Source organism: Perca fluviatilis, chromosome 3, assembly GCF_010015445.1.
Source record: "Perca fluviatilis chromosome 3, GENO_Pfluv_1.0, whole genome shotgun sequence".
NCBI classification, from domain to species: domain Eukaryota; kingdom Metazoa; phylum Chordata; class Actinopteri; order Perciformes; family Percidae; genus Perca; species Perca fluviatilis.
Genome location: NC_053114.1, coordinates 29,401,250 through 29,426,376, shown reverse-complemented (window position 1 = coordinate 29,426,376; position 25,127 = coordinate 29,401,250). Strand labels below are relative to the sequence as shown.

General features: G+C 42.5%; 1 protein-coding gene across 2 annotated transcripts in view; it reads left to right on the top strand.

Moving 5' to 3' along the window:
- The window catches only part of elp4 (elongator acetyltransferase complex subunit 4), a 59,202-nt gene extending 34,860 nt beyond the window's left edge, over nt 1-24,342 (top strand). Inside the window, exons 10-11 of one of the 2 annotated variants that reach the window (XR_005638738.1) lie at nt 18,025-18,472; nt 23,536-23,623. Coding sequence is in view for 1 of the 2 variants with exons in the window: in XM_039794467.1 (XP_039650401.1) it covers nt 23,536-23,664 (129 nt within the window). In the remaining variant the exon portion in view is untranslated. Of the gene's footprint in view, nt 1-18,024; nt 18,473-23,535 lie in introns of both variants that reach the window. The other variant, XM_039794467.1, reaches the window with a different exon arrangement.
- The last annotated feature ends 785 nt before the right edge of the window (nt 24,343-25,127 follow it).

Here is a 25,127-nt window from a genome sequence, read left to right as displayed (position 1 = left end):
GCTTTTCCTCAGAGGCACCAAACCGTTTTATTGAGAGAGAAATAAAAAGGGAGGGAAAGAAAGAATTGTAGAATGCAGAATGAGTTAGACAGAGACCCAGTCCTCAGGGCTTGTTTGTGTATTTGCTTATATCTTTGTTTGTATTCCATGCCTTGTCGTATATCTGCTTCCCCATGTCTGAAATAATGCTTGGTACTAAAGATCAGAAAAAGCCAATATTAAAAAAAAAAACTAAAATGAAGAAAGAACTGAACGGATCATTTAATATTTACTTCCATTAGCGGATCACAATAACTATTCACAGACTGTGAATACACTAAATACAAACAATAGGCCTTTCTGTCTTGAACCTATTAGTAGCATGTAAAAGATCCTTAGGTTCTTCATACATCTGCCTGTAATTCCTACAACTGCCTTGGGAATCACAATGAGATTAGAATGGACCTTTTGGAATAATATTCCAATTGAATAATTTATATTTCCTCCCTTGGTGCACACCAGCCTCTGTCACATTTCGGAATGAGGTGTGCTTATGGTTTGTGCATGTATGAGAAGGAGAGAGAGAGAGAGAGAGCCGGGTGTAGGCCAGTCAGTGGCACGCGATCGGACCCCTCAGCCGAACAATATTCACAACATACATCAGATTTGCATCTATTATTTAACAGGGATTTTATCTATTCTGCAAATGTGCATGTGTGTTTGAAAAGGCCCAGCTTGTAAGGTCTCTTTGCTGGGTCTTGGGTGTGTGGGGGGTGCAAGTGTTTGCATGTTTTGGGGGTTTGTTTGTTGTGGTGTTGTGGTAAGTGTGTGGACTTCCTTAAATACTGATCTTTGTTAAATCTATTGATTAAGAAAAATCAAACCCACTTCATAAATGCCAAATCTCATAAAGAATCTGCTGATTCTCATGGCTGGAAATGCAAACTTGGCCCCCTACAGTGGCATAGGTGATCTGATGTGAAATCAAGTTTACTGGGCATGGAGGATGTACTTGTTCTGACAAAGTCAAGGTTCAGAAATCATTAAGGACACCGGTTATGACAGTCCCCAATGAGTTTTAAAAAAAAAATTGCCGTTTTTATTAAATCGTTTTATTGCCAAACGCCTAGGGAGAGAAAGTAGCAGCAGTTGTGTTTGCTGTTAGTCCAGTCAAAGTGCAGTAAGAGAATATCTGGGACTTTGCCAAATGTGCTGCCCTCTATACTATATCAACGCAATGCCGAAACGTTTCTTGCAAACAGGAAGTATTAAAGGAAAACAAAACAGGGCATATGTGCTCCTCCTGCCAGACTGAGTAAGAGTGTGGTCTGCCTGAACTCGCCCTGGAAGTGAAGCTGTTTCATCAGTGAGCAGTGAACCCTTAACATGGTCCATGCACCACTCAGCCCCCATCAGACTGTACTGGCTACATTGGACTCAGACCTGATTAAAGTAGCCCTAGTTGTCTTCAGCTCCCATTAGAGAGAGAGAGACTGGAAAAGAGGCTGTAACTTGCATGCCACCCTACATCCATGGGGTCTTGTGGTACTATAGGGTATGTGTAAGTGTGTTCAGAAAGGGCTCGCCATTAGCATAATGGTAGTGACTGGGGAACCATAGGCCCCCTGGTGCTTATAAACTGGGTCTTCACTGTATCCTTGGCTTCTGAATGTTTTTGTTGCGTTATCTCCCAATTTTGCCTTAGGTCCATGCACTTTTGTTCAAGTCCTAAAAACAATTTGTTTATTTGCAAGAGTGGTAAATGTGTTCATCCTGTACACAACCTCTACTGTTTTTCCTCACAGTCAAGAACAGTTCGTCATTTTCTTTTGATCCTACATGGAAACCTAGTACTTGGACTTTGTTGTTAATACAAACTAGTAAACATATGATGAAGCAAAAAAAAAAAGGTTGTCCTGTTTTGGCTGGTGTAATTTCAAACCAGCCAAAATAAAACAGTCCCCTCACTGCTGTTGGTCCACAGAAAGTTAAAATTGCCATCATGGGCACAAACAGCTCCATGGTCGGAGTGGTTCAAAGGTGGAATGTTGATCCGGAGCAGGAGCATCAAACTTAGGAAGGCTCTCTGCTTGGGTCCTAAAAATAACTTTCCCACACTCTCACTGCTCAGTGTCCTGAGGGGGGTCAGGAGGAGGAGTGTGTGTATGTATTTCTCTAATGTGAACACATTTGAAAACACAAATAATGTGTCTATTGCGATGATGTCCACACTAATTATCAGATTATTATTATCATTATTATACTTCTTCCTCTTCAATAGTTTGGCAGAAAAACTATGTTTTTTTGTTTTGTTTGTTTTTTTCATCATTTGATAAAGAGGGGAGTTGAATGGACACATACACACATTTATTTTATAGAGATATGACAAAAAACGCTTCTTTGTTTAAGGGAGGTAAACCCCAATTTTGATGTCTGCCATTTTCGGAGATCACACACTCACTTCGCTCAGTCATGTCTGTGACGGTTGCGATTCAAATGTCAATATTTAGTAAAGGCTTGTTTTTTCGTTTCTTACTACGTCAGACTAATGTCTTTGGAAATCCTATCCACGTGAGGAGAGTGAGAAAGTGGTATAGTGAGGAGTCCATCATTTGTAGACTCATCACAACAGAATATGTGTGCTCATGCTTTATTCATTTGTTAGAATCACAAAAAAGTAGATTTAGAGATGCCAGACCAGTTGGACACTTTTTCTCTAAATGCTTTCTCCGTCAGCAATCCCTCAATCAGTCCTTGCTTGATGAAAACAGATTGGGTGTCTTGATCCTCTTTCTTTCTCTTCATCTCCAAGCACACTATGAAGGCATTTGTTGCAGCTAATCACGGGAGCTACTTAACCCCTGCTACTGTGAATATGGTTGTATTTAAAAAGGATTCACCCAACAGTCAACACAGAGTTGTTTAAAGTGGTGTTGGCCATTGAGAAAAGTTGCCGGCCGTTGAATGTAGCAGTGCTCATGAATTTTATGAGGGCAAGCGTCGCTGTCCTTCAGAGTTCACAGGTGGCTATTGAAAGGCCTGGCCAGATGATGGAGGATAGTTAGGACACATATAGAGCCCTGAATAGACTTTAATTACACTAAGCAGATGAGTCAGAGGGGCATTCGAAGGACAAGCCTGCACTTCAAAAGGCAAGTTAGAGGGCAAGGTGATGGCGCCTTATCGAAATGTTTGCAACCCCATCCACGAATTAAGGTGCATGTTTGAGTCGGTGGTCTTGTGTTCATGCCGCAAAATGCTAGAAAAACATGTTGTGCATTTGTCCAGTGTGTGTGTGTGTGTGTGTGTGTGTGTGTGTGTGTGTGTGTGCGTGTGCGCGCTACCTAACACACATACGTGAATGTGCGAAGGTGGGGGAGGCACTGGGTGGGAGAATACTCCAGTGTGTGGCTTAACCAAACTTTCCTTTTGTCCCTAACAATGATGAGTGATGATGAGTGACAGGGGTGTTAGGAGTGGGATCTGGGGAACAGAATGCGCCTAAGCAGTGCTCACCCAAACTCACACAAAAGGCAGCAAAAGGTCAAATTTGAGGCAAGCTTCTTTTCCACTGGCATATAACATTGCATTCCATGCTATGTGTCACATAATAAGCTAAAACATGTCACGTCTCTGCTGTGCTCAGACTGACGTGATAGTATTATTTTTTTATGCAGTTTCACTACCATCCTGTACATCATTTAAAAAAAGTACTTTTGAAGTATACACATTCTGTCAGTTATTGCTTACCAAAAGCAGTTCTAGTGGGAGTCTTACCACATTGTGCTCCTGTGACACTTCTTGCCTTTTCTTTGCCCTTATTTTAAACTTTAATAACAACAAGGATTGCTTTGAGATACTCTCTCTTTCTCTCTCTGCATCACTTCCTTTTCTTAACCCAACCAAACTGCATATCAGTATATCCCCTCACTCTGAAGCAAGTAAGAAAACATGCACAGTTGTCCTTTTGTTACGCAAAATCTATACATTGTGCTTACACAGCTCAACTCTACACACAGAAACCCCTCCCTTTACTCCTCCCACACACATATTTTGCCCCACCGCTAGCTAGGGGTGAGGAGGACTTGCGTGCAAGTGTTTCCCAGGAGGCAGTTGTAGACTGAGGGTTCCGAGGCCCGTGGATGGCTCTAGATGGCGGTTAGCGAGGAACCAGTATTATTTTATTTTTTTGCCTGTTCTCTTCCTACCCCTCCCCCTTTTTGAGCTCAGGCAGTGATCGTAATGGGGGGTGACAGCTCACCTCTCCCTAGCGTGCCTAAGGTCCTCGGAGCGTTAGACCCCCCCGCGTAACCCCAACACCACCCCCCAAGTCCCGGGGACTTTTTTTTTTTTCTCAGACAAGTATATTTTCTGTGAAGTCTAGAAAGATTTGTATGAATCAAATCAAATCAGGTACATTTCTGCATGATCCCCTCATAAATATATGGCCATGTGTATGGAGTCTGGTTCATTGTTTTATTTTTTAGCTCTGTTATCCTCTGCCTCCTGTTCTTCTGTGTGAGTTGCGACTCAGTGGTGTGAAAAGATCCAGGGCCTGGAGTTTCACATCTATTAAAGGCTTCATGTTTGGAGAGGGAAGTGATCTGATGGCCTGATGTTGTACGCTCACTTACACAGGCTGTTTGTATGGGGACGTCATGTCCGCTTGCTTCATCAACCACCGTGTGTGTGTGTGTGTGTGTGTGTGTGTGTGTGTGTGTGTGTGTGTGTGTGTGTGTGTGTGTGTGTGTGTGTGTGTGTGTGTGTGTGTGTGTGTGTGTGTGTGTGTGTTTAGCATGCATTTAATCCTGACAGTGAAGCCTTACATGCCTATGCAATGTTACAGCATTAGTTTTGTTTTAACTTTCCTAAACATTGTTTCATTGCTTTACTTTATTTGGCAAAAAGTAAGACAAGCTAAGTGAAAAAGTTTGAAGAAATTCTGTATTGTTTGTTCACTCGAAGGTATGACGGTAATATTGTATATCTGTGTTGCACATATCAAAGTTTTCACTTCTTGAGTGTCTTAATTTACGCATATCAGAAATTACCTTCTTACCTCAACAAGATGAAAGATCCCAATGAACATCCTCCAGATAACTCTCATCGGACATGAAAGTTAACAGCCTCCTTTGATGCACATCCTTAAAAACATTCTGACATTCAGCAGTCATCGTTTGAGCTTTCTGCATCAACAGAAGTCTTGCAAGGAGGCAGGACATGTAATGCACAAAATTATAATTAAATATGTACACTGAATTTGTTGCACCTCTCAATAGATAAAGCATCTTTGTGTTTGTGTGCGCTTTGAATGTTGTGAGTGTTAAAGCTTATGCAAGTCTTGGATAACCGGCTAGTGAAATTGTATAATGAGTAGTGTGTGTATTGAAAGGAGGGTTTGCGTGCTTAGATGGGCGAGGAATAGCGCACAAAAGCATGTGTAGTGGTGAATATTAGAGTAGGCAGTGTTAGAGTGTTAGCAAGGTCACTCTGTGTACAGAAAAAAGTGCTTTCCCATCTCAAACTCACTCCCTCTTTCTCTCTCCCCGTCACTCTGTCTCCTCTTTTTTTAATCATAGTGAGCTTTTAAAGAGTGTTACTCTTTCTACATTCAGAGCCTTTATTCCACAGCTACCAGACACAAAGTCAGCTTGGCATTTTATAAGCTGGTGCCTGTTTTAAGATGTTGTAATAACCCCACCTCCCTACCCCACACCCCAAAAAAAGAAGAAAAAAAGTCAGGCAAGCTCATTTGGATGGTCGGACAGAAGTGCACAGACATAGCAGCACCGCCATGGGAATCAATCTGCAAGCTAAGAATATGCAAGATAAGTGCCAAACACCCTGCAGGCTAAAGTGGAATCCCAGCCACGCCCCACACATCACCCCATGTGATGTTTGGGGACGCATCCGACACCAACTGTGGACACGCAACATTTCTTTTTTTTTTTTTTTTTTAAAACACATGAGCCTTCTATCTTTTCTCAATGCAGTGTACAAGCGCATCAACCCTTCTGGCCTTAATGGCAGCCTACATATCAGAGAGGAGGCACTGGCCTGGTGTAATCTGACTTGTCTTAATTACAGGCAGTATCCAGTAATAGGCTGCTTCCATAGATATCAGCCATTAGAGCACTGTCTCTGACGGGAGAGGCCCGATTGGCTACGAGGTAGGTGATAAAGAAGCCATGCCTCATTTACCTCCAATTTTTTGTTCACACATCCCTGTATTAAAGTCAAGCGTGAAGATGGCTAAGGACTGTGTTAAACTGATTTATGTGCTTTCCTATGTGGTGGTAGCTAATCTGCTCCTCCTGATTGCATTGTCAGCAATCAGTGCTGCTCTACAACTAAATGATTCCACTGGATTTAAGTTGTTTCAGCAAAGTTTCAATGCTGAAGCTTTTCATTAAATAGTCCCTTTTCTGGACTCATTAAAATTGATGCATTGTGACATATGTTCTTTAAATGTGAGCTTATAAAAGGACCCTGCCTACGCTTTAGACGTGCCTGTGTGGTTTCACATCCAAAACCTCAAACCAGCAGCTCTTGTCTGCTAATTGAACTAAACCACAACAAGTGTCCTCAAAATGACTTTACAAACTTGAACAAGTTTTTCTTTTAGCAGACTTTTACCGTTTCCTGTCAACTGTCTGCACTTGTCTGCCTTTTTTCTCTCCCCACAAGTACACACACGCCCTCTGATCGACTCATTGTGCGCTTTGCTTGAGGTTGAGCTGGTATGATGTACAGTGATGTAAATGATGACCAGAAGGATATTGATGATACATTCCCAATCCTTCCATCTCACCCATTCACTTTGCCTTTGTTAGCACCACAGCAGCATGTGATCTGATGACATGATATGTTTCAGTAATTCCACAGACGGCTTCACCATCCATTTCAAATGCCATAAAACAAAGTCAAACCATTAAAGATAATATACCCATCATTAGTATGGAAATTAGAAATGGAATGCCATAGAGTACTGAAAGCTTGTCACTTGAGTGACAGTTAAAGACACTCCTGGTTCAGTGCACTGTATTTAAGATATGTTTGATGTTTTTCAAACTCCGTATTTGGCATATTATCCTCGGGTGGCAGCTCACACCTTGTTGGTATTTAAGACAGATTTTAACGGATATTACCGGATTGTGGTGGCGGTTGCATTTATGGGTGCCGCTCCCTCATAACAGGGAGGTGTCGTCTGCTGACAGATCACTGTCTGGATGAGAGAGCACAGCAGCATCCCACCTCATTACCGTAGCAACACACTAACTGAGGGACCGACACACTGCTCGCTGTGATTAAGATGTAAATTTCCTCTAATTGGAATGTAAATTCATACATTTATATGAAGACGTCAGCTGTCAGATTGCAATATTGTGTCCTTTTTTCTCCCTCTCCCCTGTTCCCCAGGCAGGGACTAGGTGCCTGTAATCTGTATCATACTCCCGCAGCCCATCCTGGGATTTGCCGTTTGTTTAATGTCGGGCTCATTGTCCTGCATCCAGCCCATCATTGTAATGCCTCCCATTCATGTTTCTGTGTTTTGTTGCAGTCTGATTTGCTCTCGCTACCTGTGTTTGTTCCTCCATGCATGGATGAGCCGCCAGGGCTTCGGGGATGGGGAGGGACTTTGAGACGGGGCTGGGGTCATTGGGTGGCCGTATTTTGTGTGTGCATCGATTACTTCTGCTGAATGTTCCTCAATGCAAATAAGTCTGCCACTTTGAGAGGAAGCACATGTATCTGAAGTAATTAATTTTACCCTTGAATGCCAGCTGTGGTGTTTGTGTGACGTGTTCCAAATAGAGCTTTCTCACCAAAAAGGTGTTAATTTAGGGATTTGGCAGATGAAGTAAGTGTGTTTGCCAATGTATATGACGCATATAACTGGGATGCGCTGTTTTTGTCCTGCTAATTCTGAGATTGGGCCATCATGTCAAATTTTTAGATTACATTGTGATATGGCTCATTGAAACCCAATCATTTTTAATTTGACACCATACAGAATTCTCCTCACTCCAATGTTACATCTGAGTCTGAGTTATGTCATAGTGTGCCTACCACAGCCCTGTATATGAAAAAAATCAGTAATGTTTCAGTCTTTTTCAGAGATATTCTTTTGAGTGGATAGATGGCATGCTTTTATAATGTGTGTTAAAAGTGATAAAATTATGTAGTTTATCTAACTCAGCCTTGTAAATAAAAAAAATTTTACGAGCATATTTTCGACATACATTTTAAACATTCCCCCACTCATTGGAGAAGGAAGAAGTAAGATATTAGTATAGTAAGTATTTTTTAATGTAGGATGTTTTATTTATATGCGTTCTGACAGTTGATACACTTAAGACTTCAGACAGCATACTAATCCTATTTTCACACAACAAGCTTTACCAATACCTGTCTCAACAGGTCATGCTCCTGAATGGATCATTATGTTGAGAAAAACCATAACAAATTGTCATTCACCTGATATGCTCATATAGAAGCAAACAGAATGTAATTTGCATGAGGAAGTAGAAGAGAGAGCAAACACTTTAATAATGACTTTCTTTGGAGACGTCTCCCATCTTTCTTATTAGCACCACTAATGTTATGTACATCAGACCACCAGTAAAGAATTCTGATCAATCTTGCATTGCGGTGATGTAAAAGTCATGGGTTTTGTAGAACTTGTATGGCTTGGGATGTGACTGTTCAGATTGACGTCACATTGCCACAGATCTACGATGTATCGGATCTACCGGACTGATTAAAAAAAGAAGTTATCACAGTGACACTCATTTCATCCTCTATCTTAGCACTTGCGAAGTAAAAGTGTTACACAATAATTTACCTAGAATGTTTCCTTTGATTGACCAACACAGTGCATTGATTGATTATATTGAATTTTATTGTGGCAACAGCTGAACTAGTTTTAACCTTTTTTTGAGTCCTATGCATTGGCACACATGTGGATGTGCTCTAGTAAAATACATTTATAAGAATCCATTATATGTGCATTATTGTAAGTCGTGGTAAGGTGTCACAGACCTTTTTTTTATATTATCCATATCTCAATGGTCTCAAAGCTACAACAAAAATCCTTTAGTGAGTGAAAGTTTATATTTCCAAATCGCAGTCACTGAGTTCATCATGAGTGAGTAAAATAATTTCCATTTGTTGTGTGTAAAAGACAGAACTGGCTGCCATGCCAGAATCCTGCCCACAGGACATGTTGATCATGAAAACAAACAAAAGCTGCTTGATTTCCTGTTTTTTTACAGATCATCAAGCATCCTTGGGTGTGTACTCGAGGATCCTGCATATCTCCTGTACATTCTTCTCAGGCACAGGTAGCGTGTGAAATCTCACAGGTCACGCAAACCTTTCTACCAAGGAGGTTCAGATGCATGGGCATCTTCCATTGATGTATTGAAATGCGTATGTGCGCCTCGTTGGTGACTTTTGCCACTAAAAGTCGCAGAGGGATTGCTAGACTGGGAATAGCTAGTTGGACGTGTGCACTCAATAATTACTACGCTCTTTAACATTTGTTCATCCAAAACAAACAACGGGCAAATTCCACATGACACGACACGTTCTATGACACGTTAAAAAATCGGTATGCTCATCCAGTGCCGATCACCTGCACCTGTGCTGGAGAGCTCCCTTATATGGTTGCCATATTATATTTAAACACATTTAACATATTTACATATAATTGTAATGGCTGTAACACGCCTAAATAACTTAATCAAATAAAAACAGGAAACCTAAACCTTACAGACAATGATGTGTTCCCAGTATGTCAGTGCGTGTGAAGGGTGCTCAGAGCTTGACAACACGTGTAAGTGTTGTAGGGTGCAGGAAATTAAAAACACTGGAGCTCACAGAAGGAACCTCCAGGCCACGTCAAGCAGAGAGGAAGAAGAGAGAAAGGGTGAAGGGACCCTTCGATTTTGAGGGCCAGCTGGCAATCTTAGTAGCTGAACCTGTGTTAGTTAAACACCAGTTGGTCTTCACAGGCCTTGCCTTTTGTGTTGTATGTGAAAGAGCCTGGGATTCCCATGCAGTCTGATTCCAGCTGAGGGTTGAGCTGTACACCAGGAATCCTGACTATGCTGCCACAGCATGTCAACACTACTCCACCCACCTGTGGCACCTGACGTTCTCAGCGTGCCCTCCCTCAATTAGCCCTCCATCAGGAAGGAATCCTAATAAACCTGCTCCTTTCACTTCCATTCCGTCCATCATCTTCTGTTTATTACACCGAATCAACAGCGTGGAAAACTGACACGTTCCCAGTCGTTGTTTCTGTAAACCAGGAATCTGCCTCTGGTCAGGTGAACCGGTCGGCCCTGGTCATGTGGGTTGTTTTCAAGTTTGGGATGTGCTCGTACATCCTGGTGACTGGAGAGCAGCCTGTCCAGAATTATTCTGATGCACCCCCCCTTACACACCACCCACAGTGACTTAAAGTTCCACCCATCACCTGACTGTTCAGGTGTCAGAGGAGGAAGTGAATCATCTCTTTTGCCTTCAGGTGCCATGAGAAAAGTGGTTCACTTACTGTACAAGTTGCTCCACGATTGAGATTTAGAATTTTACATGTTAAGGACTTTTATTGATTTGAATTTTTTCAAGATATTACTAATGATGATAATATTTCATTCAGCCCGTCACTTGCTCCTTTAGTCCTCAGGCTCTTTTGCAGCACAGTGCCACACGACCAACCAGGCTTGGCTTTCCTAGTCACAGAACAGACATACAAGAGGAGAGGGAGGAAGCAACTGGGGGAGAGAGAGAGAGAGAGACCATTGTGTCCCCCAGGTATGACGGAGTCACTCATGCAGAAATATCCCACATGGAGGGAGGTGGGAGAGAGGGAGGGAGCATGAAGGAACTCTTGGCTTCCACTCCTCGCTTGTGCCCCCCTTCCCTGAAAACACATCTGTCTTCTTTTCTTTGCCACACACCTTTTCTGCATCCTTCGCTCACCTTCTCACTCCAGTGACAGAGACTTTTAACTGTTAACAGCTTAAAATGTTTTCTCATATTTTGCGGGGCGGCCAAAAAGTCTATTCCTTCGGAGTGTTCCTTGTCACATGTCATGCGGCCTGCCATATTTCGTCGGCCTTTCTGGGGATCGAGCTCTTTGGCTGCAAGTTCATTCTCATTTTAGCTAATGTTCTTTGGCCTTCGAACACACTGCTGTTACCGTTACCCCAAGCGGTCTGTCTTACATGAAAATATCTGTCGGCTCTACAGTGATCACCATTTTAGTCCGCAGCAGAGCTGTCTCATGGCTGCACGCATTAAAACAATTAAACTTTGCCCCTCCCCCGCCACAACAATCACTTGCGGATGTGTTGGGTGAAATTTAGCAAGAAATTATCATTTTCTGAATCACTTCACTCTGCTTGCTCGGTGTTTGTTTCATTCTTTCTCTTTCTCCGTCTCGTCTTTGAGCGGTTTAAAAGACTTGGAGCCCCCCGCATGTCCTTCTTTTTGCTTCTTTTCTCTGTACTTTTTTTTCATCATTATCCAACAGCACTTTTCTGTGCGTGCAAATGCTTTCTGAACGGCGTCCTTTCTTCCCTTTCAGGCTGGATGTCATTGTTGCTGCCTGTGGGCTGGGTGTATTTATTTAGGGGTAATTGGTGTGTGGATGAGTGAGGTAATGAGGTGCATCCACACTTGGCTGCTCCCCTCCCTGAGAGCCTGAGACAGACGTAGCCTAGCTGGGCTCCGGCTTGAGCTATACCACACTGCTGTTCCTCCACACAGGCCAGAATGGCTCTTTCATACCCAGGTGGACAAACACAATCACAGGGGCTGATACCTCAATGAGGCGTCTGCAGTTTGAAGTGGTGTGTGTGTGTGTGTGTGTGTGTGTGTGTGTGTGTGTGTGTGTGTGTGTGTGTGTGTGTGTGTGTGTGTGTGTGTGTGTGTGTGTGTGTGTGTGTGTGTGTGTGTGTGTGTGTGTGTGCGTGTGTGCGTGCGCGTGTATGCGCACATATCCTTGTGTGTGTTCATGTGCTTGTATTTATGGGTAGAAAGGGAAATAAACAGTGCTTGCTTGTTGGCCTGTCTCTGTCTTCAGTCCTTGTTTGTCTTGCGGATTGTGTTTGTATAAGTGATTTTCCCTGTGTGTTTGTAAGTGCATGTATATCAGGCTGAGTGGGTGTTCAATGGAGCTCAAGGAGGACCTCTGGCTCTCATAGCCCCCTGCCAACCTCAAACTGCCCCTGATGTCCTACAGAGTTACCTAATGATTTCACTTACACCTCCCTTATCTGTCTGGCCCGTGTGGCAGCAACCGTCTAACGTGTCAGCCTTTACATGCCATTTGCTGCCTCATATCCTGTGAAATTCAATTGCACAGCTCCAACTGTAGCCAGAGTAGGGGGATCTCCCTCCCTCTCTCCTCTCTCACACTGTCTCTCTTTCTGCCATCTCCCATATTTGTAAAAACAAACAGTTCTTCCATCACACTTGTCCCCCCGTATTATCTTAGAACAACGTTGCATCGTGTTTAGGCACTCTAAAGTTGACACTTCATTTCTCCGCAGTGTGTTGATGACAGACTTTGAATGAGATGTAGAAGTTTTAATCCGGGAAGCTTGGACGTTTGAGGCTGCCCACAGGTGTGCAGCAGATAATATTATGCATAGATTGTTTTGTTGTTATCAGGGTAATTGGTGTAGACCTGCCAGCCTTTGATAGACACACAATTACTGTATGTGATGCATAAGTGGACTCATTTTAGGGCAGGATTTTGAGTTGCTAATGGTGCATTATTCAGCTTTTGGTCTGTCCCCAAAAGTGCCGGGCCAAATCAAACACGCCGCTCCAGGGTAATTGAGGCCCACTCCGCACCCCCTGCAGTGAGCAAGGCAGAACTGTAATCCCCTGACAACTCTGACTTGGCCCCAATTTGGCAGGCCGCCCATTTCCCAGCAAAACGCCTAACTTGACATCGGGGAGAATGAAGAAGCTGATAGTCACATTTGGAACGCTTTCCAATTTTGTTATTCTTTTCAACTCCGCAGCCCTCTCCAGCCATCTCTGTGCGCACTCTTACTTTTTTATTTTAAACTCTACTTCATAGAACATAATTGCACTCCACAGAAAGGCTTCCACTTTTCTTTTAAAACTGTTTCCAGAAACTACCACAAAATGAAAGGCTCAGTAATTACAGAACATTTGAGCAACATTTTTGACTGACTTTTGGACTGAAAATCATCCATTCTGTTAATTTTGTCAGATGCAGTTTTGTAAAATTAGGAAAGGAATGGCATAGTTATTTCGATTGATAGTCACCTTACTAACCAAACTGGTACTGCAGCTTGCTACCTGCAGATAAACTTTGTTTTGCTATTGATTATTCCTTCATTTCCAATCAACTCTGAAACACATTTAGGGGAAATTATAATATGCTGGAATGGACTATGACATTTACCAAAAAACATCAGACATTTGATATTAAATATTATGTTTCATTAAAGACCTTGTGAAAAAAAGTCTGCATTCTCAAACGTTGTAACAAGTCTCAAATGTTGTAACAATTCTTCTATGAATGAAGTATTTGGTCTCCTTTTACTAATGTGTACAAATTGCGAATTCATTATGATTTGACAATGTATCTGTAAATTCTGTTCATGCCACATTATCTTTTCTTAAAAACTACATTCTCTGTAGTGCCTCCTCTTATAGGGGTCACTTGCAGAAAGGATATTGCATGCATTTAGCATTGTCTCTCTAATTTTTTTACTTTACCATGCATCCTCCCCAGGCCCTGGCTCACTGTTTTAATGGCTTTAGTAATGCTTCACAATTAACACTCAGCCAGCGCTCTAGGTTAGGTAATGTGTTTCAGGCAAAATTAGAAAACACAAAACAAGAATTCCCCGTCACCCACAGTGCTTCTAGGACCTAGAGGTAACGGGGGAAATGAAAGGTGGTGAATTTTTTGACAGGGCAGCCAAGGTGATGTCTCATTCCCTTTGACATCTTGAACACCCTAAAGGTGGCTTTGCCAACAGTCTACCCAGGAAGCACCTCACCTAGCTGTGGCTAAATTTACACAACCACCTGCCCACAGGGAGCATACTGGAGAGAAGAGCAGAGGTGGAGTTGGGGTGAGGGTGGAGGACAAATAGGGGAAGAGAGAAGGCGGGGGGTAGGAGACTGAGGTCAAGTTTAAGTAGCTACATTGAACTGAGATTGAAGATTTTTATCCAGGAAGTTTCAACATTTCTGTTTAGTATTTTGTCCCTCTTGGCTCGGCTTTTCCTCTCTGCCTGCTTTTTTCTGTTGTACTGCAAGTTGCATCAGAGTGGAGACAGAGAATAGGTCAGATTTGGGTTTTCCAGAGTGCCTTTAGGAGTTCAGTGGATTAGTGGAACCAAGCATTTCAGCCCCCAGGGGTTCCAGTCCACTGGGAGCACATCAGCTGTGTTCTCACATCATTTCACTGTGTAACTGTGAAAGAGGTGACCCTCATTTCAGAGTGTCACAAATAACAGTGGTAGACTGATGACGACTAGATGTAAATACCTGAGCCCGTTTCAAGACTAAATATAAAACATCTCATAAGAAATGCCGTATAATGTTTTCCAGTACCTTTGTATTTGTTCTTATTAATCAAACTCATTTCTTTTATGTTATGTTTTTTTTTTTTTTTTTACTCCAAGATATTGTCATTCAAGTTGGAAAGTTCTTAGTGCTCTGGAAAGTTGTTAGTTGAGACGCACGTCTGCAGGAACACTATTAGTCACACAGCTGTTGGCTGTCCATGGGAAAATAGTCGTGGCAAATGTATTATTCTGTAGCACCTCAAGTTCTTATGTGTCTCATCTTAAAGAGATACGCCACCGTTTGTTGAAATAGGGCTTATCACGGTCTCCCCTAGCTGTAGATAGGTGGGCCAACGCATTTTTTGTGCATGCATCGTTTTAGTCCGGTGCAACACCGGCAGCGCCGCCGCTAGTTAGCTTAGCATAGTGAATGGACTCCTATGTTGCCGGTTAGCATGTCGTGAGTAAAAGTGAGCCAACAAAAGACAAAAAAAACAAACTAATTACTTGCACTGAGACAAAAAATGTGTTGGCCCACCTATCTACAGCCAGGGGAGACCATGATAAGCCCTATTTCAACAAACGGTGGTGTATTCCTCTAATTATAATTAAAAGTCTAAGTGAAGTTCCCTAGCTGCTGTTTATTACCTGAGATAACATATTGGAACACCTTTTTTAGTTAAAAGCCCAGATTAACTAGATACTGAAGCAATTATAAATTATTATTATTATTATTGCTATTATTAATTATTATTATTATTATTATTGTTTTGACATTGCCACATTCTTGCCACATTTTAATGAATAGGCAAAGACTCTTTCCCTTTAAAACTGTATATTCATGCTTTTTATAAATTTACTCAAAGGCTGCATATATTGAAGCTTTCAAGACAGACAGTCCAATAGAATGGTAACAATTCTAGATGCTGCCCAGTGGCAGAGTTCAGGCCGTTTGCCTGTGGGCTGATGTGGAGTGAATGGCCTTAGAGGCTCTAGGCTGGTCTATGTGTGGCCTGGCTGGTCCAAGTCAGCAGTAATGACTGGCTTTGGCCAGCATGCCTGTTAATGTGAATGGGGTTACTCTGGGCAACACCTTTTCAGCTGGGTCCTATGAAGTCCCCAGTATGGTGGTCTTTGTCCACACAAGGGCTGTCCTCTCAGCAAAAAGGGCTCCTTTTTTTGTGAGGACTATCAACTGGTGATGGATTATACCCACCCCCCTTTATTCATCCGGGCAGACTAACAGACACGGATGCATGCAAACATACACACACACACACACACACACACACACACTCTCACGCATACGTACAACCACAATGACATCAAAAGTATTACAAACACATCAGCACAAGTGTTTTAATAGATTAATACATTTTGAATAAATGTGCACAGATCTTTCTTAGGTATACTCACCTAACAGGTCAACATCAATTGATTTTGCGTCGTTCATTTACTGTCCCCTTCACTTCTCATAGACATGAAAATAAAGTTTGTTCCTGATTAATCTTGAGTTACAAAGAATGTATAGTCACTTCTTTCTCTTCAATATTCTTCTGTTTACTTTCTTCTATTTTTTGCTGAGGGATGATATAGAAATCCTCAAAGACATTAGCTCCATGAATGCCGGTTCATATCTGCATCCTAGATGTATGTGTGTTCCATGTGATTGCTTGAATAGTTTCTGTAGATTATAAGCTGTTGAATTTGAGTATATGATCCCAAACGTAAAATAATTTATCAGTGATGCTTAAACACAACTGCACCTCTCCTGCTCTATGGTCAATCTCCTTTACTGATGAGTAAACAGAGTATATACTATATGCTATTTTGCGCTGGTCATTGTGGCACCAAGCCAGCAGAAAAAAGTTTGTATTGTTTTTTTTGCTATGTTCTCAGTTTGGGTCTTACAATGTCATAAAACTGCAAGATCAGTACTAGTAAGCAGGTGGCTGGAGATGAGGTTTACAGACTTGTGGAGAGCTTTAACGTCATCATGTTGATCTTGGAAATATTTCAAATGGCAGATAAGATGTTGTCATCCTCGCCCTTCTGTCCTAGTATATCCAGGTCTGGTGTGCCCTATTCCATACTTGTCTTTTGCTCACACAACAACAAACTATTCCTCAGTGAGTGTGGTCGCCCCCACCCCTGCTAAGGGGTCAGCCACTTACCCAGGCTGACACAGTAACCTCCAGACGACCTTTCGCTTTGCCAAATGTTATGCCGGTAAACTGCCTGAACTCCATCACAGTGCAAAAAAGGAGACAACAGTAGAAATAAGGTGTTCTGTTGGAAGGCAGGCTGGGTTCAGGAAACCCTAGTTGTACTGGCCGGCTTAGTGCACTCATGTTGTAAATACCTCTGTGTGACACATGCATAGGCAAGTGGCAGTGTGTGTCTGTCTGCTTTTGTACATGGTTGTATGCACTTGTAGACTGAGTGCAACACGATAAAATAATGAATAATACATGTCAAAATATCCATGGTAATACTCTGGCTTTTATTTTTTGGTGACTAAAGCAGTGACAGAGCCAGTTAGGACAGTGATCTTAAAGGAACGTTTCGACATTTTGGTAAATACGCTTATTCGTTTTTTTATCATGTCGTTGCGGTAAGGTTGCCAGGCAACCAGCGGTGGAGACTCTAGGAAGTCACTACTACCAGCCAAGAAGTAGTTTTGCACAAAATCCATCTAAAAACCACAATGTGTTGTTTTTACACTTCGCTTTTGAATGGATTAAACAAACAAGATATAAATTGTCAAGTAGTTAGCTTTAATAGTAGGTAGGCAGATTTTGTTACCCTTGGACAGAGCCAGGCCAGCTCCTTCCCCCAATTTCCAGTCTTTATGCTACGCTAAGCTAACTGTCCGCCTGATCCAGCTTCATATTTAAAGGACAGATATGAGATGGTGTCCATCTTCTCATCTCACTCTGCAAGTAAGCGTACAGTATGTCTCAAAATGTCGATTCCTTTAAACCATTACTTACATTGTTTAAGTATTTAAAGTCAGTTGATTGCTCAAACTGTTCTGTGCAGTGGTATGATCATTTTATTAAAAAACCTTAACACTCAAAGTGGCCTAAAAACTTGATTATAATGAGGAAATGGGCTACATTGCCTATAGAAAGTTGAATAGTGGGTTAAGCTATAGCCTTTTTTTGAGATTAAATAAATTGATATGTAGACATTTTCTCCCAAGTGTGATTATTATAGAAGGGCATATATGTAGCACTAGAAAACCTGCTTTTACCAAAAGTGTCAGTGGTGTTTTCACCTGAGGACGTTTATATCAGAGTCATGGCTTGAGGTGTAAAATGTGTGTTTGAGGGGCAGAGGGCACAAGAGGTCCCCCAGATATGCTGTCATAACCCATGCAGCTGCGCTCTTTGCAATGGGCCTATCTGTAGTGAAGGCAGCACTTAGACATGTTTGTACTCTATGCCCTACATCCCCCTCCCTTTCTCCCCAGGCACCATGTCACTCCAGGGCGGACCAGCACTTCCTGACTGTGCCCAAGTCCATAACACCAACTAACCCCCCCTTACTACCCACCACCACCGGGGTCAATGTGCCCTCGCCTACTCACCCTACAACGCCCACGGTCCATACCAACACTGCCCTCCAAAGAGAAGCAAAACCGAACTGAAAAGAGACAAAATGGCCCCACGCTGCTTCCCTTGTCAAAGCTTTTGACAGGCCCGCGCAGAGGCCCCCAGAGGAGGGTTCAGTTGAAGATGATGACGACGGAGATAACAAGTCAAGTTGTTGTGTTACAGCGCAGTTACACTTTGGCCCTTGTTTGTCCATTTGGTTATTCAGAAGCTTCGCGGAGCTAACTGATTCCCATGCATGTCATGTTTAGTAACATGACAGATACTATCCAATGCTGTTTTACATCAGTCTGTGGAGCGTGAAGGGTAAGTGAGGAGCTAGCTATTAACATGAATAAACATTCCATTAGGTATTAAAAAACCTTGAAATATTGTCAGTTAATCAATTTCCTGTTTGGACATGCTCACTTTAATGGAATTCAGTCAGTTATTAGTCCCCTCCTATTCTTCCAGTGTTTGGGAATATAATTACACTCAAAATGCTTACTCATCCTTCTGCCTGCCTGCTGCCTACTCTGTCAGATGCATTAGCCATGAAGCAGAAGAGATGAGGAGCCTGTATCTGTCAGTCCGCCTTACTGTCTGTAAGCCTGCCTCTCAGATTATCCTGGATCAGGCAGCAGGTGACATGGCGAGCAGGTGACAATCACCCAATTACGAAAAAGAAACTGGAGATGAGCTCCAGTGTAGTTTAAATTTGTGTTCTTCTCCTGTCAATCTTATACTCTTTTCTTATGCCCGTCCTTTACTCACTAAACATTTCCGTTTACATTATTTGCATGTCAACAGGATAGCGTAGTTGGGAAATGTAACCAATCCTTACATATTATGTCAAATGTTATACTTGACGAATTCAGCTGATGCTGAGGGATGCAGTATAATGGTCCAAAAATGCCCTGACAAAAAAAATAAATGTATTGGCATTTATTTGAAAAAAGAATAATCACATTTGTGCGAAACAATGAGGAAGATAAATGAAAGAACACTAAAAAGTTTGAGGAATAAAAACATCCCTAGTCAACAGGTTATTGTTAGAGCAAGGTCAGGGATCGTGTTGCACTCTTTGTTACCACAAAAGAAGAGGAAGGAAGAGCTTCTTCTCAGCTTTTGTTAGGTGCAGGTGGGCTAGAATTACCAAAGTGATGGGATTTATGCTGGGTTGTTTCTGCATTTTTTCTGGTAAGGTAGCGGAAGTATTTTGGGAAGTTTTCCACCTAAATGTGATGATAATTTGCTTCTCCAATAGAAAAGCACATCACTTAATTATGTGGATTTTGGTGTGCAGAAGTTAGAACTAGTTCCTATAGGTTCAGCAAATGATTTCCCACACAGTGCAGTGTAACTTTAGAGGTGTGAGGGATTACGGCACTGGGAGGTGATTTTGCTTAGTTTAGTGACTGGATAGACCAGCAAGTCTGGGAAATTTCTACCAATTTCATTCTGCTACCATTTTGACCCTTGAATGGTTGTAGAAATGGGACTGGAAATGGAGGACATTGACCTGTTGTCATGGACAGACGTACACATTAGTTTACAGTGGCTGCACTGCAGCTGTGCTGCTCAGGGAAATTGAATTGGCAAAAGGTATCACCTCTAATGTGACCACTGTCCATGAATACTGGACTTGTGGTATATAAATCCATTCAAACTATATTTTTTAAAATATAATGTGTTCTGCAACAATACGATAACTGGAATTTCTTATTCATGCATTGACAGCATATAGCCAGATTGCTTTATTGACATTTCCTCTGTGATTGTAATGACTTCAACTTAGTGATACAAAGTTTGGTTTCTCTCATTTCACTGACTTGATAGAGCGTATAATATGCTGACGAAATTACAACAATAATTGTGTTAAGTAGGTGTTTATGGTAAATATCATGTCGCTTCCATGAGCATGTTACAACATTGGCTAATCTGATTGGAACAGCCAGACCAGTCGTCAAATGTTCCAACAAGGTGTTGGGTTTCCCATAGTTCTAAGCTGTACATTGACACGGGCCATTTGAAAGTGTGGCTAAAACTCTATGGAAGAAATGACTCGTTAAATTAGCACCTAATACTCCAGTCATTAGCAAGCCGTTACCACCAGTGGAATGCCTTTGATGGTGCTGCTTTGTGTGAGTAGGTCCTGTTTAAGCTCCAGTTGGAAAAAGTGGTCCGTTTGTATCTTGGAATATAATGCACTTACATAACATTCCTATACTCAGAACCAAAATGTAATAAAAACCTTAAAAACCAGCCATAATGCACTGATGTGATATCTACAAACAACCACTGGTGTATGTGGAGATTGTGAACAACTGGTTACGAGCAGCATGAAACACCATATTCCTTAAGAACCGGGTCTTTGGGGTGGTTAGTAAGCTGAAGGGAATTGTCCATTGTGGGGTGATATTAGTAACCCTCTTAGGCAAAGCTAGTCTGTGGGCCGGCCCTGAGGGCTCATTTCAAGTGCTTAGCAGTCGTTCGGAGCTTTGTCACCCCTCACCCTGTTGCCAGCATGTCCCCAGCCCCTCTGGCTGTGGAGTGGAGCTGAACCACAGACCTTTACCCCTGCCCGCCACCAGGGAGGGAACACTAACATCCCAACTCAAACGCACACTCACTCTCACACACATACTCACACTAACATTGTGGCACACATCCATTTTCACAACTCCCCCCCCCCTCCACCAATGCACCACAGCCAATGGTCTATTTTCCCGCCATCCACCCATCCAACACCCCCACCTCTCTTATTTTTTTCCTCTTTCTCCACCCTTGTGAAGGTTGCCAGGCAGCAGAGAAAGACTTCACACACACACATCCACCCCACTATGCCTCTGAGGGTTTTCCGGATGTCCTTGTTTACATCATGGAGTGTGCAGGTCGTAGGGAAGCAGACTTAGAGCCTCCCTGGTTATGTCTGTCTGAGTCCGACACTGACCTCTATTCATTTGGTGTCAATGCAAATGTTGATGGCAGCCTCGCAGTTGGCTGCCATCAACATATTTGGGTGTAAATTTCCAAATTGGGGTTGAAAAAGAGTTTAATATATAATAATATAATATTTTTCTTGGATTGTCCTCATCCAGTTAACCTGCATTAGCAGTGGTATGAAAGTAGTTTATTTGAGGTGGAACTGAATGTGAAGTAAGTTTTCATGGCCCTGATAACCAATAACAGTTATCAGCCCTAATATTGGCTGTCAATAATGTGCCGGGTGGTTGCTGACTGTTACTAGGCTCCCTCTTCCCTCTGTGTCAGATCGATTGGTTATGTCTGCTCCTCCCTCCAACTTTGATGTTAGTATTGATTGTTCCCATATGCCCCTGAACTCAAAGGTTAGAGGAGCTGAGCTGCACTTCTGGATTGCTTTGACCTTCGCTCTGCACATGCTCAGTGTGTTCACAGAGCTCAGAGCCAAACAGACACGGTATAGCCAGGCCCGTGGGTGCGTGACAGCCAGACAACGGTGTGATGTCTTTTTTTTTTTTTACTCACCCACTGAGGGTGATGTATATGTGATTGATTTTTCTCCTACCCCTCTCTCTACCGCGTTTCCGCTGCAGTGCACTAAGCAGGACTGAGTCCAGGCTTGATCAATGCATTGTTTTTCTTTTTCAATCACACTCGAGTGAGCTGAAGACACGAAAGGTTACACAGGTGAGGTTTGGCAGGGGTGGAAGCTGGAGCTTCTGGAGGCCCCCTCAAGGCCAATATATGTGTGTGTGCATGTGTGTGTGTGTGTGTGTGTGTGTGTGTGTGTGCATGCGTGCGTGTATGTGTGCGCGTGAGGGAGAGGGAGTAAGAGAAAGAGTTTTACAAAAAGAAGTTTAACTAATTTATCATGTTTCTTCCAACTTGATCATTCTTCTTGTGGTGTCACAAGAGTTATTCTATGCTCATTATGTATTTCTTGTCTTTTCTCGCAGTAGGATTTTCCGTCCGTGCCTCTAGAAGTCCTTTGTAACCTTACCTTTACCATCTGACATTAAATTATAGGTCCTTCACAATGTCTCCGAGCTCACCTGCCCCAGGTAAAAAAGGGCTGCATGAAGACTACTGCTCTTGTTTCCTCTACTTGCTTGATAAACGGTCTACTGACACTCGCACAAAGGCAATGTGTTGAACAGAAAAGAGACCGCTTGACGCGCCTCTGACCTGTTAGCGACAGTAGCCGGAGCACAAGGCTTCATATCAGACGTGAACATTTTGCAGTTCAGACTGAGAAGTTTCAATGTTCCTTAAAAAAAACTGGTATTAAGCGTGGGGTGGAAGTAGTCTACCCTAGAGGGATACAGAGTGTTGCGTAGTCCTGAATTATCTCTTAGTAATGATGCTGTTAAACCCTGTACCCAAGCACCTAGTCATTAAGAAAAAGATAAGTATCTGTGGGAGTGGAAGGGCTCTCCTAAAGTTCCATGTCTGGAGGGGGTAAGGATGTGGCGGGCAGGGAAGGTGTTGAGGGCTGGGGTGGGGTTTATAGCAAAGGCTTTGACCAGCGGGTGTCATATGTCATGGCAGATTCTTTCAGGGGCAAATTACAGGGTTTAACTTCTCTTGTACCCGGGATGCCTGTATTCTGATTTAACTTCCTCGATAGACACTCGAACAACATGCTACTCAACACCATTGTTGGGCGCACACTTGACTCACTTGGAGGTACTTCACCTCCTCTCACGCTCTCAGCACCTCTTTAAGACTCTGTTCACGGAGTGCCATTGGCGGCCTTTCTAGCCGCTTGTGGAGAGACCAGTGCAGTGTAGCCCCTCTTAAGCTTTATAGTAGTTAGCGTGTTGATGTTAGGGGGCTTTACATGAGTGGCCCTCATTAACCTCTTAGCGTCTTTGTGCTTTGAGTTGGCACAGGGCTGCTCCATAGATAAGCTACGAAACAGCTAAAGGTCTTGATTCTAATGACTCTGGTATTAGCTGAACATAATCAGTTGTGTTACCAACTCAGCAAATCAACACAAGTGCAAACACATCCAGATTTTGCATTCACATTTGTGTCTGAACACACACTTTCTTTGACCTCACCTCATAAATGCATGCTGTTGTGTCCCATACACAACTTCTCAAAAGACACACATTCCCTGTGAGCTGTAACAGACCTAAAGCTCTCTGAAGCATTTAGCAGCACGCTAGCAGGTTTACTCTACATTGCCAGTGCTGAGGGGAGTGCTGAAGCAACTAATGCAATTTCAACCCAACATGGCTCTCTGTGAATAAACATCACTGAAGTGTACCGTCTACTGTATGTTGATCCACTGTAGTGTTTTCTTTTTTTCTCCATACAAGCTGATCTAATACTCTGTCCCCCCTCCTGTCCTCCCTCTGTGTTCCTCTCTCTCTCTCTCTCTCTCTCTCTGGTTTCTGTAGAGAATGCATTTGCCTCCAGACTTGTCTGAGACGGTGAGTCGTGTGAGCAGGGGGGAGCTGGCCGGAGCGGTCATGGTGGCTTCGGGCTGTGGCTCTGGCACTTCCGGCAACAAACACCTGGACTTCTAGCGCTCCCACACAGTAGCCATGGGCAACCAACACCTGGAACGCCGCGGCGTTGTCCTCTTTACTGTGGCAACCAGGTTGTTCCCTCGCCCACGTTATGTCAACCTCGATAACCCTGCCAGACATTACCACCTGCCAACTGTCCCAGCCAGGGGTGAAGATCTAAACATCCCCAGTACCTCATCTCATAACGGACACATTTCATCTTATATTTTCTATTTTCTTTTTTATATAAACCTAAAGTACACTCTGTGTTTTTCTCTGACAGCTGATATTTGCACATTCCAAGCTGTCATGAGAAGTTCATTTAGCTTAATAAGCCAAGGTTTTACACAATTTGCTTTTTTCTAATGTAAGTTGAAAAAAATGTGAGCCCTATGGTATTTTCAAAATGTTATATGAAGATATATGATTGGCAGATTGACTATTACTAGATGGAAGGCTTATTTAAGATGTTGTACATTTTTGTTTTTTGTTGTTTCCCTTTCTCTGGGGATTTCACTTACAAGTAAAGTATAATACTTTTTTTTTTTGCCTTCACAGACTCTCACTCATGACAAACATGAAATAATTTAGCTGTTTCCCCCAAGCTCCGAGCGTACTGTACACACATAAGTGGCCACTCCTAACTAGCTCCACAATGTACAATAGTAAAATAAAATATTTTCTTGGATAATGCAATGAAATGTGCTTTTGTTAAGGTAAATAAAAGAAAAGAAATACAAAGTATAAAACATATGCTCTTCATTTTTTATTCACTCAACACCAGCTTTGAAGGGAACGTTGACTACCTGTGAGGATGTAAAGTGAGCATGTTATAAATGACTGATCTCTGGTCTGCCTCACAGATTTCAGGTTCACTAGGGATGCCGCCATCTGACCCTGAGACTGTGCCGGTGAGTGACGTCTACTTCCAATAAGCTGGAGAGCTGAGCAGGGATACGGGCAGAGGGTAGGAAAGCTGGATTTGGGTGCAGGCTTCACACCTCATCAGGCATGTTTGCTGGATGAGCTGCTTTGCCATGACAAGCCCAAAAGAACAAATTAGGTCAAATGGTGACATGGAGAAACAGAGAAAAAACAACATGAAAAATTAAATGTTTCATTTTTGTTTTCCTCAGTCTGCTGCTGATGCCAGTTTGAATAATTTTGCCTGTGAAAACTGGCAGTAATGGTAACCATCTGCAACACGTGTTGGGAGAGGGTAGTGTTACCTGACAGTTTCATGCATGAATGGAGTGCTCTTACATCCAGTGTATAAGAGAGAGAAAGATGACATACACAGGTCACTTATATACAGGTGAACGAAAGCTTGAGTTGTCAAGATTAAAAAAAAAAAAAAAGTTACGGTTGTCGAAAAGCTGGCATATTCAGGGTACACTTTTAAGGTAGGATTAAAGAACAACAAATTCATTTTGGCATTTGTTTGTGTTGTTTATTACACTTGCCATGTCACCATGGTGCTG